Genomic DNA, 16,911 nt, shown 5'->3' with positions numbered 1-16,911 from the left:
TATATAAAATTAAATTGTTTTGGGGCGTGTTCAAAAATCATATCCCTTTTCTTTAAACGAAAACAAAGGATCGAATGCACTCATTTGCACATTCCCGTGTAACATATAGAACATTGCATAACACTGCGCAAGACTATCAACACAAACTTTCCCCTGATTCTTTCTAATGAAGGGTGGGTGTGTCCGCTCGCCTCTGCCTCGCAGCGATTGGCTGAGCCACCTGTCAATCAGTGGGCGTGTGCGCTCGTATTTTCACATACTTCTCCTTTAAACCTCAAGGCTCGAGCATCAAAATAAAGCACTAACACGCAAAACGCGGACAATGAGGGGTGCCAGCCGGTCCAAAAACACGCAGATTCTGGATAAGAGGGGTAAGGAACATGAGGGAATGGCTGTTCTATGGCGGAAGCAGCTGGTATTGTGTACGCGACGAGGAAGAAGTAAACAAGACTCTGTCACGTAGGCGCGTGTGTTGGACTCAACAGTCCACGAGCTGTTTATTTGAGCATGATTATATATTTATGGCCTGTTAATAATATACTCACATAACCTATGGTTATACGTTGCTGTAAACCATGCATGTGGTCTAAAAATAAACTGACGCTGTGTTCTGTGCAATACATTGAATGAATGAAGATAAGCACATAGTGTTCAGGTCATGTGCTGCATTCATTAAAATGCATTGAGGTTTTATGTGCACCAAAGATCGATTTCATTTGGGCTGTGAAGCGTTTTTGTGTAATTTCTCAGTAGTGTTTGTGTTGGGCATGTCATTCAAGCTGTGCAGGAGTGTGGAGAAGTTGAGGTCAAATCATGGCCATATTTGTTAGATTACTGATATGGAGGTAAACTGCAGCTTGTCCAGTTGTAAAAATAGAGTACTATGACCTAGAGAGAAGACAAAAAACGGCAGGATTTTATAACGAACTCAGCTACTGTTGCTTTTTTTTCTCCAGATTTGTTAAAATGACAGGAAAATGAGGAGCTTGGTATGCAGCAATGCATAGCAATTTGGGGTGGTAATTAAATGGCTGTTGGTTTGTATCCCTAAAGAATCCATGAAGTATCGCTGAATCCATTGTGATGGGAAAACTAGTACACATAAGAACTAAAGCCAATGGAATCTCAAATCAGAGATTTTAAGCTATGACAGTTTGTCATATGTTACCAGTAGGAGACAAGATAAGCTGTTGGTTTGGTTTGTTTGGTGATTATAATATGATTTGAGAGATTATGATTTGTTGTTTGCAGAATGACTTTAACATATTCCACTCCCAGTTTTCCTCGACCCACCAGGTCAAGTTTTCCCAGGAATCTGAATGCTGATTTATACTTCTGATTTACTACCTGCAAAATATGATTCATAGTTTGACAATAGACTCTATTGTATAATGAAATTTAGAATTGGGAGTGAAATTAATGTATGATTGTAGAGGTTTTGTGGTTTACTAGTTCCTTATCCAGAACAGCTTAGTTTCAGTTGAAGGATCTGTTGCAAGTCATGATTGTTTTTTATTCCATTTTTTAAAGAAAATGTTTACGGTACCAGGAGTAAAGTATCGTAAAAGTAAAATGCATATTATACTAATATGCATATGTGTTGTTAAATATGAAGCTGTCCTTTAACTTAAGCTGATCTATTGATGTGTTTGCTGAAAAAAAGCAATTAACATTGTGTAGCCTCACTGTTTTTCTATATGACATGATCGGTTAACACATTTCAGTGCCAAGACATTGTGCACTGATATAAATACATGATATTTCTCACAAATCACTGTTATTATAAGCTATGCTCACTCACAGCTCAAGTCAAATCCCCTACCCACAATCCATAGGGTGCGTAGCCAACATGTCTCTTTCTTGCCCTCTAGTGGATAATTTGTGTGTAGTATCATGACTTTGACTTTACTTTCACTTCCAAAATGTAAGAAAAAGGAAGGTTCTGGATTTTTTTTAGCCTTAAATATATATCATTGTAATTGGCTGCAGTTTTTGGCGGGCAGTGATTTGATGTTTTAGGTTTAAGCTGATTCTATGATCTTTCACACTGCTAATTTTGAAGATGACCTTTGACCTAATTTACATTATTTTGAAACTGTGTTTAATACAAGCATCATCTTTATGTCCTAATGTCCCTGGGACAACAGGTGTCACGAGATGTGTTACTGGTCTATCCATTAACAACTTGCCAACGCACTGCAAAGGCCATTAAAAATGTCCATGATCAGTGTAAACCAGTACCTACTGTTTATGTTTGTTTGTGTGCATTTAATTTAATTTAGGAATTTAAGTCTCAAACATGTATATTAATTTTGTAAATAGTTTCAAAATAACACTAAAACATTCAAATAAAAAAAAACTCTATTCAAAGGTACCACATGGTCATATTCGATATGCAATTTTCTAAGGCCTCAGATTATTAACATGATAAAAACTTTTCTTAAAAACCTGTGTTTACAATCTACTATGTCTTCTGTAATCAGATCAGATAGTTTTTGCTTAGGCGTTTTGGTGTAATCCTAAAAACATCCTTCTTCAGGGTGTGGTTTGCATGCCTTTTTGTTGTGAAATCGTTAATTAGTTATTTTTTTACAAGATGAACGTTTACTGGACTGAAGCTACTTCAGTTTACATGATTATTCATTCATCGTTTTTTGGAAAATCATGTTAAAATGTATGTATCATAGATGATACAACAGGCTTTTAATCTCTAAAATTTTGGAATGCAATGCATTATATGTTTTACCCCCCCACAATTAAAAACTACAGAGCTTTGATAATAAAACTAAGCATTTAAATAAGACAGATTATTGGGAGATATAGAGTGACAACTCATATTCAGTAAACTGATCCATTTAAAAGTATATAGCTATTTTCCTCTTATTATTATTTCATGTCAGGCTTCACAGGGTTAAAAAATACCATTATAATGCAAATGTTGCGGTTAGAACTAAACAATAATAATCAAAAGGGCGATTTTCTTAGCTTACTGGAGAAATTTGTAAACTAAAAATGATAATAATTTAAATCGAGAATGCAAAATAATTGTATCCCTTTTGTAATTTAAAGACTCTTTCACACAGCGCGCTGATCACTGTTTCTCTGTGTGAAAGGGGCTTTACAAACAAAGGAAAACGCTGCAGCAATGTCCAGTAACCACAAACGCCTTAGGACTAGTCTATCCATAGACAATAAATACAGGTCTATCCACGACAGCGCTGAGAAAAGTAAGAGATACCACGTGACCACGACGTCTATTCAACAGAATGATCATTACACCGACCGAAGAACTTTCGGTTCAGTTGAAAATATATTATAAATACAGTAAACCACATATTTTAGGAAACATTCTATCTGTCCTACGCTTAATCACTGTGTTTAAAATGTACACCTGGCATTACGGTAAAGTGTCGTAGCTGCGCATCTCTTCGTGCCGTTACGGTAGGGCCGTTCCTCTACCAGTCTCATGACATTCTTCCCCGCTGTCTTTAGTGCGCATTGACGGTAATGGACGCTCGTGTGTTGAGACGACGAATATAATGAGTGTAATAGAGAACAACACGGAGCAATGCGGTAATAGTCGAACCCGAGAGCTCACACAGAATCCTTTAAAGAAAATATGGGTGCCATCCTCCAAAAACGGCCTTCCAGAGAGACACATTAGTCAAAGAAAGGGTAAGTATGGGTGAATGGATGAGAGCCGGACACCGATGCTGGAGTCGGATGCGGGTTAAAGGGGCTTTCTGATGCAATACTTCAATGGTGATACAATTTAACAGTGTCTAAAACAAATCTAGAGGATTTTTGTGTGATTGCATTTTTTAAATTAAACATTAAATGCGATTTAAGAAGATTATTGAAATGATTGAGTTATTTATGTATATATAACGTTCATTATACCAATGTTTACAAATTGTTACATAATATTCCGTAGTTCACTAGTAAATGCATTTTCAAACAAACTATAAATATATAGTAATAATAAAAATAATAGCCTAATAATAATAATTATATAAAAATGAAATTATTTCACATATGTTCAGTGTTCCCACGGTAAAAACCTGGAAATATTAGGTAAAATAATTTTTCTATGCCAGGGAAAGTCATGGAAATTAATAAAATCTTAAAAGGCATTGAAATCTCTATAATAAAGGTAAAACGAATGATCAGTTATGCTCTGCTCTAAAATATCTGAACGGCTAAATATTGCTCTTGTAAAACTAGTCTGTTCTTGATTTAAAGAACTGTTTCAACATCTCAAAAGCTATACTAATATCAATATTGGTGTATTTCTTTAAATACTATATAATTTAAAATGCACAGACCAAGAACAATAATTTTCACACATTTTAGACTGTGCAGGACAATTTGAAGGACTATGTGGACATCAGTGTGATATTATGCAATTTGATGCGGAGATACCGAAATGACTTATGCTCTACAACGACAACTCAGATTTTATTAATGCAATAAAAAGGTCATAAAACATTTCTGTTCTTTACAGCATTTGGTGTGATGATAGACAGTTCACCTGTAGTATATGTAGAGAATATTATTGTCAAACATATCTACTAAGTGTTTATGAGCTGCTTTTCTTTTTTCTTTCAGTATGCATGACCAACTGCCCCACACTTATAGTAACCGTGGGTCTACCGGCCAGAGGAAAGACCTACATCTCCAAGAAACTGACACGCTACCTCAACTGGATTGATGTTCCGACAAAAGGTACAAAGCACATGCAGGGTGATTGTCATATAAAATGATGATTAAATGCTGGCCAAGCGTTTTCTGTTCCAGATGTGTTGAATATCATCAGTAGGTTTGCTGATCCTGAAAGTGGGTTGTCTTGTTTTTTTACTTTCGCAGAGTTTAACGTTGGGCAGTACAGACGTGAATGTGTGAAGATATACAAATCCTTTGAGTTCTTCAGGCCAGATAATGAAGAGGGGCTTAAAATCAGGAAGTGAGACATATATTTTATCAATGGTGGCTATTTAAAATATGAAATAAAACCACAGGTTTTAAAATGCTAAGAGTATTTAGAAGCTCATGTGATTTCTTGTCTCTTTTAGGCAGTGTGCACTGGCAGCTCTCAATGACGTACGGCAGTTCCTCACAGATGAAGGCGGCCAGGTGGCGGTAAGGAAAACATTATTTCACACATTGAATTGAACAGAAAATTTTATACAAATACTGTGCTCAAGTATAAGTTATCTAGGCTAAGTTAAAATCAATCCGTACACATTTGAACACTATCGTTGATCAATATCGGTCTGTTTATTCTAAGCGTGCACTGCAATTTTGTTGTATATTACTTTAAATGCTCAAGCTCTTTAAAGCAGGATGGATTCAGATTGGCTGTCAATGTTTTAACGTATTGTTCATCAGCTGGAAAAAAATTGTTCTGAAAGTGATTCCAATGATATAGTTGCTTTGTGGCATTATCGTTATACACTCTGCTATACTTTTATATTTAGAACGATTTGTAGAACTATATGTTTTTTGTTATCGTTAAAGTTATCGTCCTTGGTATGAACGGGCCTTAAAACGGTGGTTTTATCCTGTGAAAACTGAGCTTTTTGAAGACGCTTTCCCAAGTTGATACATTTTAAAACACTGTTTTGATGTTGTTGTGTGGACTGTGAAAACAGAGGTATTTCAAAACCATGATGCATGTTTAGTCATGTAATGCATATTGTACCTATAGATATCTATGGCTGTACCAGCATTTGCCTGCTATGTGCGGTTCACTTTCACAGTGTTGCTAAAGATACCTGTTACTTTGTACAATTTTAATATTATATATTTCCGCAAAGATGACAGAAAATTTGAGATGATGATGAAAACACCACTTTCAAATGGCATGTATCCAGATTAATATAGACGTAGCCTAGTATATTAGGTGCGTCCCAATATGTGCACTTATGCACTATTCTATTCTGTTTGGTAGTGTAAATAGACCTTATTCACTGCAGTTTAAATGCCTGGATGATTCACTTAATTAACCTAAGTGTTGGACACTTCATGCACTCATCGTTTGCGCTTTAATTATGTAGCGGTACATACAAAATAACCTTATAAAATTCATATACCACACAGTTGAGTACATAGTGAATAAGTGTATAGTGTGTCATTTGGGACACAACTATTGTCTCTCTTTAGCTCCAATTTAACGTCTGGCAATGTGGATCTTCATTTCTTTGTTTTTGTTTTATGCATTTACCCTTTTTTGCTTTACAATCTTCAGGTTTTTGATGCCACAAATACAACAAGAGAAAGGAGAGAGACGATCATCAGATTTGCAGAGCAGAATGGTTTCAAGGTGCTGGAAATGGGATAATTAATCCACGATGTTTATCTCATGTATTTCTCACTTCAGCTGTTTTAAAACACTCTTTTCACATCACAGGTTTTCTTTGTAGAATCTGTGTGTGAAGACCCTGACGTTATTGCAGAGAACATTGTGGTATGTCTCAGAAATGCAGAATGTTTTCAATATCTTTATCTCACCTTGTTTTGACTGTTTTTGGTCTAAGTTTGTGGTTTTGGTTTTCAGCAAGTAAAGTTGGGCAGCCCAGACTACACGCACTGTAACACAGAAGAGGCCGTAGCAGACTTTATGAAGAGGATAAAATGTTATGAAAACTCCTATCAGCCACTGGATGAGGAACTGGACCGGTAAATGCCATTTTGGTGCTGTTGAATTGAATCCAATCTATCTTGAATCCATGAATTTAACCTCTTCTTTTTTTCTTTTTTTTTGGTGTGTTCAGGGACCTTTCGTTCATTAAGATCATCGATGTGGGAAGGCGGTACCTAGTAAACCGGGTTCAGGACCACATACAGAGCCGAATAGTTTACTACCTCATGAACATCCACATCACACCCCGCTCCATCTACTTGTGCCGGCATGGAGAGAGTGATCTAAATGTCAAAGGTCGTATCGGAGGAGACTCGGGCCTTTCGGCAAGGGGAAAGCAGGTAAGCGGTAAAGGCCTATTCACATTCAAGTTCTCAACAAACGAGTCATCGTTTTTAGCTTAACTAACAAGCACAAAAATAGCTTGAGGCTTTACGGTCTTGAAATATGCTGACGTGGGAGCATTTCTTACAGTAAGAGGAAGTGCATTCCATAACCTGGGTGCAGCGACTGAGAAAGCTCTCTCCCCCATTCATTTTAATCTACAAGGAGGCTCCTGAAGAGCAAGAGAATCAGCAGAATGAAGAGAACGAGAAGGCGTGTACAGGGTGACTAAGTCAGATATAAGAAGGGGCTGTTCCATGCCCAGCTTTGTATGTTAGTGTGAGAGTTTTAAAAACAATAGGCCACTGAACAGGAAGCCAATGCAAATTATAAATCACGCCTGTGATGTGTTGATGTGATGCTTGAACATGTAATTCTGGATATACTGCAGCCGTTTGATTGATTTAGCAATTAAACCAACAAATAGTGTAGTACAATAATCAATCCTGGAAGTATCAAATGCGCAAAATTAGCCTTTCAGCATCAGGCAAAGACTAAAGGAACACATTGCATTTTAAAATATATTAAAATAGAAAACTACTGTTTTAAATTGTAAAAATATTTCACAATAGTACTGTTTTTACTGCATTTTTGATCAAATAAATGCAGCCTTGCTGAGCATAACAGACCTCTTTCAAAAACAACTTTACTGACCCCAAACTTTTGAACAGTAGTGTAGATTAATGGATATATTAATAAATGTTATAATACTTATTATAACGACATTATAATAATTTAATATTCAGATGCACCGGATCCAGAAACCAACAGTGTGAAGTGAATTGAATTGATTGTCACTTGTATCAGTTCAAATGATTGATTGTATTTTTTTATTATTATTTATTTAGACAGAACTGACCTCAGCTGAACAATGACACTATTTTCTTTTTAGAGTTGCTTTACAGCTGGATTGAACTCTGTTTGCATCATTAAATCATCATTTTGAATCATTAATCATGTTTATCCCTGTAAAGGTGCTTTGGAAAACAATCTGCATTGTATAAAGCAATAAAGTTCACTTGACTTGACAAAACAGTATAACATTTTTATATCAGTTATTAGCCATAACATGCAAGTAATTATCAGTCCAACTAAAGTGTGTGTGTTAGTTAGCAATTAAAACCTGTTTTTGTGTGTGTTTTTTTTCCCCTCTCAGTTTGCTGACGCTTTGGGCCAGTTTATCCAGTCGCAGAATATCAGTGATTTGAAAGTGTGGACGAGTCAGATGAAGAGGACCATACAGACGGCAGAAGCTGTGGGTGTACCATACGAACAGTGGAAAGCTCTCAATGAGATCGATGCCGTAAGTATCTTGTTTATGAATGTTAAACAAAATCTGACCTTATTTTCGGGATATTGTGTTAATGCACTCCGTTCACTCTGTGTGTGTGTGTTTAGGGTGTTTGCGAGGAGCTCATGTATGAGGAGATCCAGCTGAAGTTTCCTCTGGAGTTTGCATTACGGGACCAGGACAAATATCGTTATCGCTATCCTAAAGGAGAGGTCAGTTTACATGAAATCAGTTTTCTTTTTAATCAGTGCATTTGCCATATACATCATAGTGAGATGTATTTCTGCTTTCATATTTTATCATTCAGTGTTTGTATTGCTCTTTTATGTCCCTTTGGCGATAAATGGCTTTTCCTCGCAGTTTAGCACATTAAACACTCATAAAATAAATGTTGCTGGTTGCTAGGCTCTCTATTACTCATGGCCAAATCCTCCCAAATGGAGTAAACAAGTCTGTTTTTTAGGCTGTATTGAAGTTGTTCCCAAAGTGCCTAATTGACATTATTTCATGTGTTATTACTCTGACTGAGCACATCAGACACAATTACCCTGCGCCTGCAAATACACGCTTCCATTTCCTCCTCTTATCTGCCTGGTTGTGAGTGTGTCTGTTCTTTGAGATCAATATCTCAAACCTGTTTACTCAGAGAGTGTTAAAGCAGCACACTGTTCTCACTATATTAGATAAAGACTGGGTGCAAGGTTCTCGTCACATGTTTAAGATCATGTGTGATGTAAGGTTAAGGGTGTGTGGATTAAGACTGCACATCATTTAATATCAATTGAGTTTGTAATATTTCAGATGCGCATGTCAATTGTTGTTAGATATGAGAGCAGCTTCTGTAAACGTATGATTTGAACTGTAGGGAACTCTCTTACTGTGCAGTACCAAAACATTCATGTTTGATAATAGGTCTCTCTATTTAATATAATGAGTTTAATGATCAGTGTTTAGTGAAAATCATCTGACATCAATTGAAAAAATGCATAGATTAATAGAGAGGTTAATCTTTGGATTTGAAGAATCGTATATCCGATCCGATATTTAAGTAGTTAACATATATTTTCATTACCTTTTTTTTATTAAAAAAAGATTCTCCGAATGCAGTTTCAAATGTTTAAGAATAAAAAAATGTAATAATATAATCTTTACATTTTTTTATATTTTATATATATATATATATATACTGTATATCAGTGTTATTTAGTGTTAAGTATTATTTATGTACTATAGTATTTAAATAATATTTTGAATTAGCTTTTGTTGTTATTTTTATATTTTCAGTTTTCATCTTAGTTTAGGATTTAATCATAATTATTAAGAAGATTAATGTTTAAAGATTGGTGCTTTTATTGTCATTTTTATATTTAGGTTAAGCTTTCATTTATTTTTTATTTATTTTAGTTTTAGTAATTTTAGTATGCAACTATTTATTTATTTTAAGTTTGTTGCCAAGGAATTATCATTTCAAGTTTTTAAGTGTTTCATCTAATATTTCTATTTTATTTAATTTTTATTCCATTTGTTTCTATTTAATAATTATATATTATGTATACGTTTAAGTCTTTCATCTAATGTTTCAATTTTATTTGCATTCTATTTGTTTCTATTTTAATTATATTTCTATATCATAATATATAATTATATATTATGAATATTAATTTTATATATATCATTATCTATATATAGTGTTTCATCATTTTTAATTGCCTTTTTGCAGTTCACTACAAGAGTTCAGCTTTGTGAAAAATGGACTTTTGAAAGTTATTAGTACTCCATATAGTATTTGAATTAATATGTTAATAACCTTAGTTGAGTATAGCATGCACACCGCAAGACTTGAGGTTGCACATCAACTACTGATTTTATCCAGCCATATGTGTTTACGTGTGTGTGATATTTACATGATAAGTGTAACCATGTTCTAATCCAGCTCTCTCCTCACAGTCCTATGAAGACTTGGTCCAGCGTCTGGAACCCGTGATCATGGAGTTAGAGCGGCAGGAAAACGTCCTGGTCATCTGTCATCAAGCCGTCATGAGATGCCTGCTGGCCTACTTTCTGGACAAGACTGCAGGTGATGACCACCATGACACCACTCATGAAGAGACCGATACACTTATCTCTTATTAAATCCCAGTTTACTTGTACAGAGTTGCACTGATGAGTAAAAAGTAATCTAAAGTCAACTTGTTTGCTGTGTTTTTCGTCTCCTGCAGAGGAACTTCCTTATCTGAAATGCCCTCTACACACAGTATTGAAGTTAACACCAGTGGCCTATGGTAAGACAGGAAATCTTTCTCAACTAACCTGGACATTATTCTTTAAATAATGCTTTTCAGGTGTTTATTGTGAATCATCCTGTGTCTTCAGGCTGTAAGGTGGAGTCAGTCTGTTTGAAAGTCGAGGCTGTGAATACACACAGAGACAGACCTACGGTAAGACTCATAAATGCAGTCACTTAGGTGGTTAAAAGCGTCCCCATCTGTTGTGGCTTAAGGGAAAGTGTGCAGTCAGTCTGTAGTTATGCTTGAGAGCTCTTCTGTATAATAAAGTGATTAAGCTTTGTGGTCTCCTGGGTCTCGGCCGTTGCATGATAAATGTGGTCTTGGACTCATTGATGAATTTACCCAGGGCGAAACAGATTATTAGGTTTACTTTAGCATGCCAGTTTATGAAACGGATCATAATTTTTTAAGTTCACATCTTCTCTCTCTATTATGGAAGTTTCTGACTTTTCCAATTCTGATTTTGAATTCCAATTCAAATACAATTCTGACTTTCTCTCTCTCTCTCTCTCATAGTTGTTTATATCCCACAAATTCTGAGTTTTTTTCAGAACTGTGAGATATAAACTTTCAATTGCGAGGAAAAAAGTCCAAATTTTGAGATCAAAAATTGCAATTACCTTTTTTATCTTTGTATTTAATGGCGGAGACAAGCTTCCATACTTTATCCGGCTGATTTTTCATATAAGCAAAAGCTCATTGTTTTGGTCTTGTTATCCTCTTGATTTGTGTGTGGACTGATGCAATTTTTTTACGGTTCTGTTACATCGTCGTCACGCACTCACCTCATCTATTAACGTGACGTCATTCCCTGTGTTTGCTTCAAACAGAACGTAGATGTGTCACGGCAGGCGGAAGAGGCTTTGTTAACAGTGCCAGATCATCAATGACAGATCCTTGTTCCTCACACACCATTGTCCCATCCCCATTTCCCATTTTTTTAAGGATTGTAGACAGTCTAAAATGCATCTACTGCATTGCCTTAAAAACATAGGCAGATTTTACAGCTCAATAAATACCTTTTGAATTACAACTCGGAAGCGATGAACTCTGAGATAATTATGTACAGAATTAACTTGTTTTTTAAATGAATTATTCAGCTTGTGTTCCTCTGTTCATTGATGTGTTAATACTAAACTGCACTTTATCATAAATGCACACTGAAGTCTTTCAGTTCCTGCTGCACATGAATGTAACCGCTGCTATGAGGGAACACCAGTCACTCCAGTAGCATGTGAATTTTATTTATTGTGCACGTAAATGAATGCATTTGTAAATTAGGTTGGGTTTTAGCTGGTTAATTTTACATTATTGTCTTATCAATAATTATGTCACTTCATAATTTAGAATGTGTATTGTGTATATAAGAATGAAGTTTTTTAGCCGGCCGAGGTTTTCTGTGCACTAAGAAAAACATTTTAGATTCTACGTACTAATTCATAGTCATTATTTCAATTATTTGAAACGCTAAGGAATGTCATAATGTGAAACTGTCCTCTTCTGGTTACTGAGGAGGAAAAATCTCTACTGTAATGTCTATTTGCGATGCTAATAAAATGTATTTGAATAGTGAAATCCTGTCTCTCTTTACATTCACTCACAATTCTGTCTGTCATTAAAGAACAAAGACAGAACAGCTTCTGACACATAATTGCAGTACACTGCAAAATTTCTTCTAAATAAACTACCATAAAATGATAACATGAACATGGCAGATACCATATTACAGTGATAAAAGGCAGCAATATGGTTTGTGACAGTGGACTTTGACCTGAAGTCAAAGGGCAGTGTCTGGATGGAGATATTAAGCTGATCATATCAAATGTTTCCTACAATTTTATATCACCTCATCTTTTGTCCCATGACCCTCGACCCCTGTGATTACATGCTGAAACAATTATATATATATATATAGTTTTATTTTTTTAAGATTACCAGTTCAGAAAAAAAAGGTCTTAAGTTACATGTTTCAAGAGAACAGGTAGATTTTGAAAAATCAACCATATAATAGTATAATTTTCTGTTCTTTTCCCAGAACGTTAATGTGCACCGTACTGCCGAGGACGCCCTACAGACCGTCCCGCCACACCTCTGACCTACAACCACTCCGCCTTCTCACCGTTCACCTCACCTGTGTCTCTGATCCAAACCTGGGATTACCAATTAAAGGTCAACCCTGCCTTCAGATAGACTCCCGGTCAAGTTCTGGTCTGTCTTGTAAACCCGAAATCAGTTGATGTGTAAGAGATCTACTGGCTGTATATAGTATGTGATTTCTCACTCTAATTTTTGAAAGAGCCATTATGAGTTTACATAGCATGAGATACACGGAGCCCGGGAGATTTTGTTTGCACTTAAGGGGTTTGGGAAATATGTGTTCCAGATGGATGTTGAATTAAATACTATGGTTCTTATATGTATATGTATATATATATATATATATATATATATATATATGTGAATCATACCTATGGGATCTGCAGGTATGTATTTTGCTGCTCCAATATTTGTGCTCTCATTTTGTCAAATCTAAAAGGTGATCTCTCTGTTATTTTGAGGGATGGATGACAAAAATGTTGTTTGTTAGTTTGTGTGTGTACATACAAATCAATGAAAAACCCTCATTGTGTCAAAGAATTGTATTTACTTCAACTCCCTCTAATGATGGAGGATCTTTATCTTTATCTTAATTTTTTATATGCTTTAAGAGTTTAAAAATAAACATTGACATTTTTCATCTGACATTTGAACCAGACACTGACAGTTGCTCAAGCAGGTATTTTTAAATCCTTTACATTTTATTCAGAGTAATTTTGCAGAATATACTGACTTTCCAACAGTGATTTTAACTGCATTTTTTCTGAAAAATGTAAGTGCTTGTGAGAAACAACATAAGCTGTTTGTTACATTAACAAATTTGGGAACAAGATACAAATCTCAGTATTTGTATTCATAATGTTAAACATGTTCTGCAATGATTCATTAAAATCAATTTCCATATAAGGATTAAAATATAGTACACTCCGAGTCTGTTTTATGTTAACTGTTATTCCTTTTTTTCCAGTAAAACATGTTTAGATCGACTGAAATGTTGCCTCAAACCATATCCAAAGAGTGCTGTGATAATTACTGTACTTTTGAAACAGATCTTGACTATATGAATGAGATTTGAGTATGACTGGTTGTATAATGATTATTTAGTGCCAGTATCACACTAAAAATATAAAGATATGTTTTGATGTAATTGTGCATCAATAGTAAATTTTAATTGATTTAATGTATTAATACATACAAATATATAAAGTTATGTTTTGATGTAATGGTGCATCAATTGTAAATTTGAATTAATTGAATGGACTGTCTGTGTATCCAAATAAATGTTGATTCGAGATAACAAAGAGACAAATATTGTATAGCTGGCAGCATCTTGGGTAAATAATCTATTTGATGTCAAATTACATGGATTTTTTGTTGAACCATTGAAAAAAACAATCTGTGTTTGCGTGTGTTTGAATTGTATCTCCTCCTTGAATAAACATTTTGTGGTGATTTTATATGTCGAAATATTTTATTGTAGCCTACTTATACAGTTAAAAGCAATAAGACAATGTGTTTGACTGATAAGGATTTTTTTTGTCTTTTATATATATATAATCTCAAAGGATAATAACAGCCCCTTTTGAGTCAAATTAAATTTAACGATAACCAAAAAAAATGTCTTGCGTTCCTCGATGGAACCACGAAAAAACTTACTCCGTTACCTCGGTTCCCTGAGAGTAGGGAAGGAGTATTGCGTAGCTGTACGCAGTGGGAAAACTCCTTTTCTCGAGAATATTGAAGCTATTATGCACAGCGAGCACAGAGCAGAGCATCTAGCTCACTCATTGGCTGTCCTGCAGCAACTGCACGAGGCAATTGGGGCGCCAGAATGGGCGTGGCTTATGCCTATATAAGCGACCATTTTGCCATAGAGTCAGGTTAAATCGACTGAAGCAATAGCACCTTAGTCAAGTATAATAGCACGGCAGGCTACGCAATACTCGTTCCCTACTCTCAGGGAACCAAGGTTATGTTAGTAACCGAGTACGTTCCCTTTCGAGAACGTTCACTTCGTATTGCGTAGCTATACGCAGTGGGAACCCATTTTAAAACGCTGTGCTATTAGCTGGCGACTTCGCCCTGAACCATTACCTGAGGCTAAGCAGCCCGAGGTTAATAGTAAAGTTTGAAAGTCAGACAATGGTCGGGCCCTTTATTAAGGTATAATGCTGCAGAGGCTCGGGGCCCTCGGAGCCGAGGCCTTTAGATAGAGAGTACACGTGCCTGCAGAGCAGGGACCTCTAGGTTATAAAATCTCACAAATGTGGGCGGTGAGGACCAGCCTGCCGCCGCACATATGTCTTCGATTGGTACACTACTGGACCAAGCCCATGAGGAGGCTGTGCCTCTAGTGAAAAGAGCTCTAACACCTATGGGGCATTGAAGGTCCATGGGGGTGTAGGCTAGAGAGATAGCGTCTACTATCCATCTAGAAAGTCTCTGTTTTTTGACCAGCAGACCTTTAGTGCGGCCACCAAAACACAGAAAGAGCTGTTCCGACTGTCTGAATGTGGCGGAGCACTCCAGATAGATTCTGAGAGCCCTGACAGGGCACACCAGATTCAAATTATTATCATCTTCCGACGGGGGAAGAGCTGATAGCGATATCACCTGGGCTCTGAGCGGTGTTGAGAGCACCTTAGGAACATAGCCGTGTCTTGGTCTGAGCACGACTCTGGAGTCGCCAGGCCCAAACTCAAGGCATGCAGCGGGCTCGGCTGGCTGAGGGGGTGGCGCTTTCTTGGGGTGTCCCGAAGCTGAACTCGAGCATTTGGGCAGAAAATGTCTCATGGCCTTCGACGATTTTTGTGCCTCAGTGAAGCGCTCGGAGAATCCCTTCACCGCTGGGCCGAAGAGGCCGGTGGTAGAGATTGGGGCATCAAGGAAGGCGGTTCTGTCCACGTCCTTGATCTCCGTAAGGTTTAGCCAGAGGTGGCGCTCCAGCACAGCCAGACTGGCCATACCTCTGCCGATGGCACTGGGCGGTGGTTTTTGTGGCGCACAGGGCCAAGTCACTGGCCCCAAAGTTTTACCACTGCGTATAGCTACGCAATATGAAGTGGATGTTCTCGAAAGGGAACACCACTTGGTGTTTTACTTAAAATAGAAAACATGGAAAGGATCTCGAGAGGAGTAATTGTAGAACGCCTTGAGCGGCGGAAGGGAATCTCTTTCGCTCCACTTTTACTCGTTACTCCAGACCGGGTTTTCATCTACATGTTGATTGGTGGTGACCATAGACTGTACAAAAAAAGGGTGACAGGCTTAATGTTTTTTTTGTTGTTGTTGTTTTTTATTTATTATTTATTTTTACAGTCTTTGGTGGTGACAGGCTTGATGCTTTGGGATTCTGGGAAGGAACTATTTTAGTTGGCGGGCAAGAAACATATGAAATAACTGGCCTATTTCGCCTGAATCGTAAGTTACTCAATATTAATTACTTGTTTCAAGAACTTTTAGGAAAGCAATATTACACTTGTAATAGAGCTGTAGAACTAAATATTAACAGGGCTGTTTTGTCCTTTATCAACTAATTATTCTTAAATTCTTCTAGTAATTATACTGGGAAAAATCCCAACATGACATACTTCACATACTCACAAAGACAGCAAAACACCTGAAAAAAAGCACCTGAAAGACAGAAAGAATGCATTGATAATGCTACTAGATGGCGCTATTGCCTCAAATTTTTGACTGAGATCAGTTGCTCAGTTTGAGTGTGTGTAAAACACTAGCATGGTGCCTTTTCTACAAAATGCCTGATTATGTTACTTGGGTGTTTTGAAGAGATGCTGTTGCACTTTTTTCTGTAAATCAATAGATCTAGATTAGACATATATTTTATTCAGAAGTGATGTTATATTGGTTTGGAAAACTCAAGACAAACGTTTCCATATTACATGATTAAACCAGTACACAAGCGATTTGCTTGGAGTGCCTTTACACCCAAGAGAAATATATGGGTGTTTTTTGGGCCGTGTTGTTGATTGTTAGCAGAACAAAACAAGTCATCCTCTTCAGTATGAAATGCCAAATGTTTTTGGCTCTGTGTTGACTTGATCTATCTTCCTCTCTCACACATTCCTGTCATTGCTCAGTGACTCAGTTGTTGGTTACGTTGTAGTATGACAGCATGATTTCTTATTAAGACTGATGTCATAAAAGATGCTTCTGCAGTAAGTGACATTATTGGCCTCATGCTGTGTTTG

At 36.5% G+C, this 16,911-nt stretch overlaps 1 protein-coding gene across 4 annotated transcripts; it reads left to right on the top strand.

The window, feature by feature from the left end:
• The first annotated feature begins 203 nt into the window (after positions 1-203).
• Positions 204-14,157, top strand: pfkfb4a (6-phosphofructo-2-kinase/fructose-2,6-biphosphatase 4a). Of its 4 annotated transcripts, none has more exons than XM_077203808.1 (14): positions 204-371; positions 4,609-4,725; positions 4,867-4,963; positions 5,073-5,139; positions 6,248-6,322; positions 6,410-6,466; positions 6,557-6,678; positions 6,774-6,981; positions 8,181-8,327; positions 8,423-8,527; positions 10,263-10,392; positions 10,535-10,597; positions 10,689-10,753; positions 11,434-12,178. In XM_077203808.1, the coding sequence occupies exons 1-14, from the start codon at positions 323-325 to the stop codon at positions 11,491-11,493; spliced, it is 1,362 nt and encodes a 453-aa protein (XP_077059923.1). In that variant the 5' UTR covers positions 204-322; the 3' UTR covers positions 11,494-12,178. The 4 variants fall into 4 exon arrangements, with proteins under 4 accessions (XP_077059923.1, XP_077059922.1, XP_077059921.1 ...); XM_077203807.1 differs by lacking the exon at positions 11,434-12,178 and adding an exon at positions 12,639-14,157 and having other exon boundaries at positions 220-371; XM_077203806.1 differs by lacking the exon at positions 204-371 and adding an exon at positions 3,438-3,675.
• The last annotated feature ends 2,754 nt before the right edge of the window (positions 14,158-16,911 follow it).

The sequence above is a fragment of the Siphateles boraxobius genome, unplaced genomic scaffold (assembly GCF_051911475.1).
Source record: "Siphateles boraxobius isolate OS27281-9 unplaced genomic scaffold, OSU_SipBor_1 5, whole genome shotgun sequence".
Taxonomy (NCBI): Eukaryota; Metazoa; Chordata; class Actinopteri; order Cypriniformes; family Leuciscidae; genus Siphateles; species Siphateles boraxobius.
Note: the sequence above shows the minus strand (reverse complement) of the source record. Positions and strands in the feature narration are given on the sequence as shown.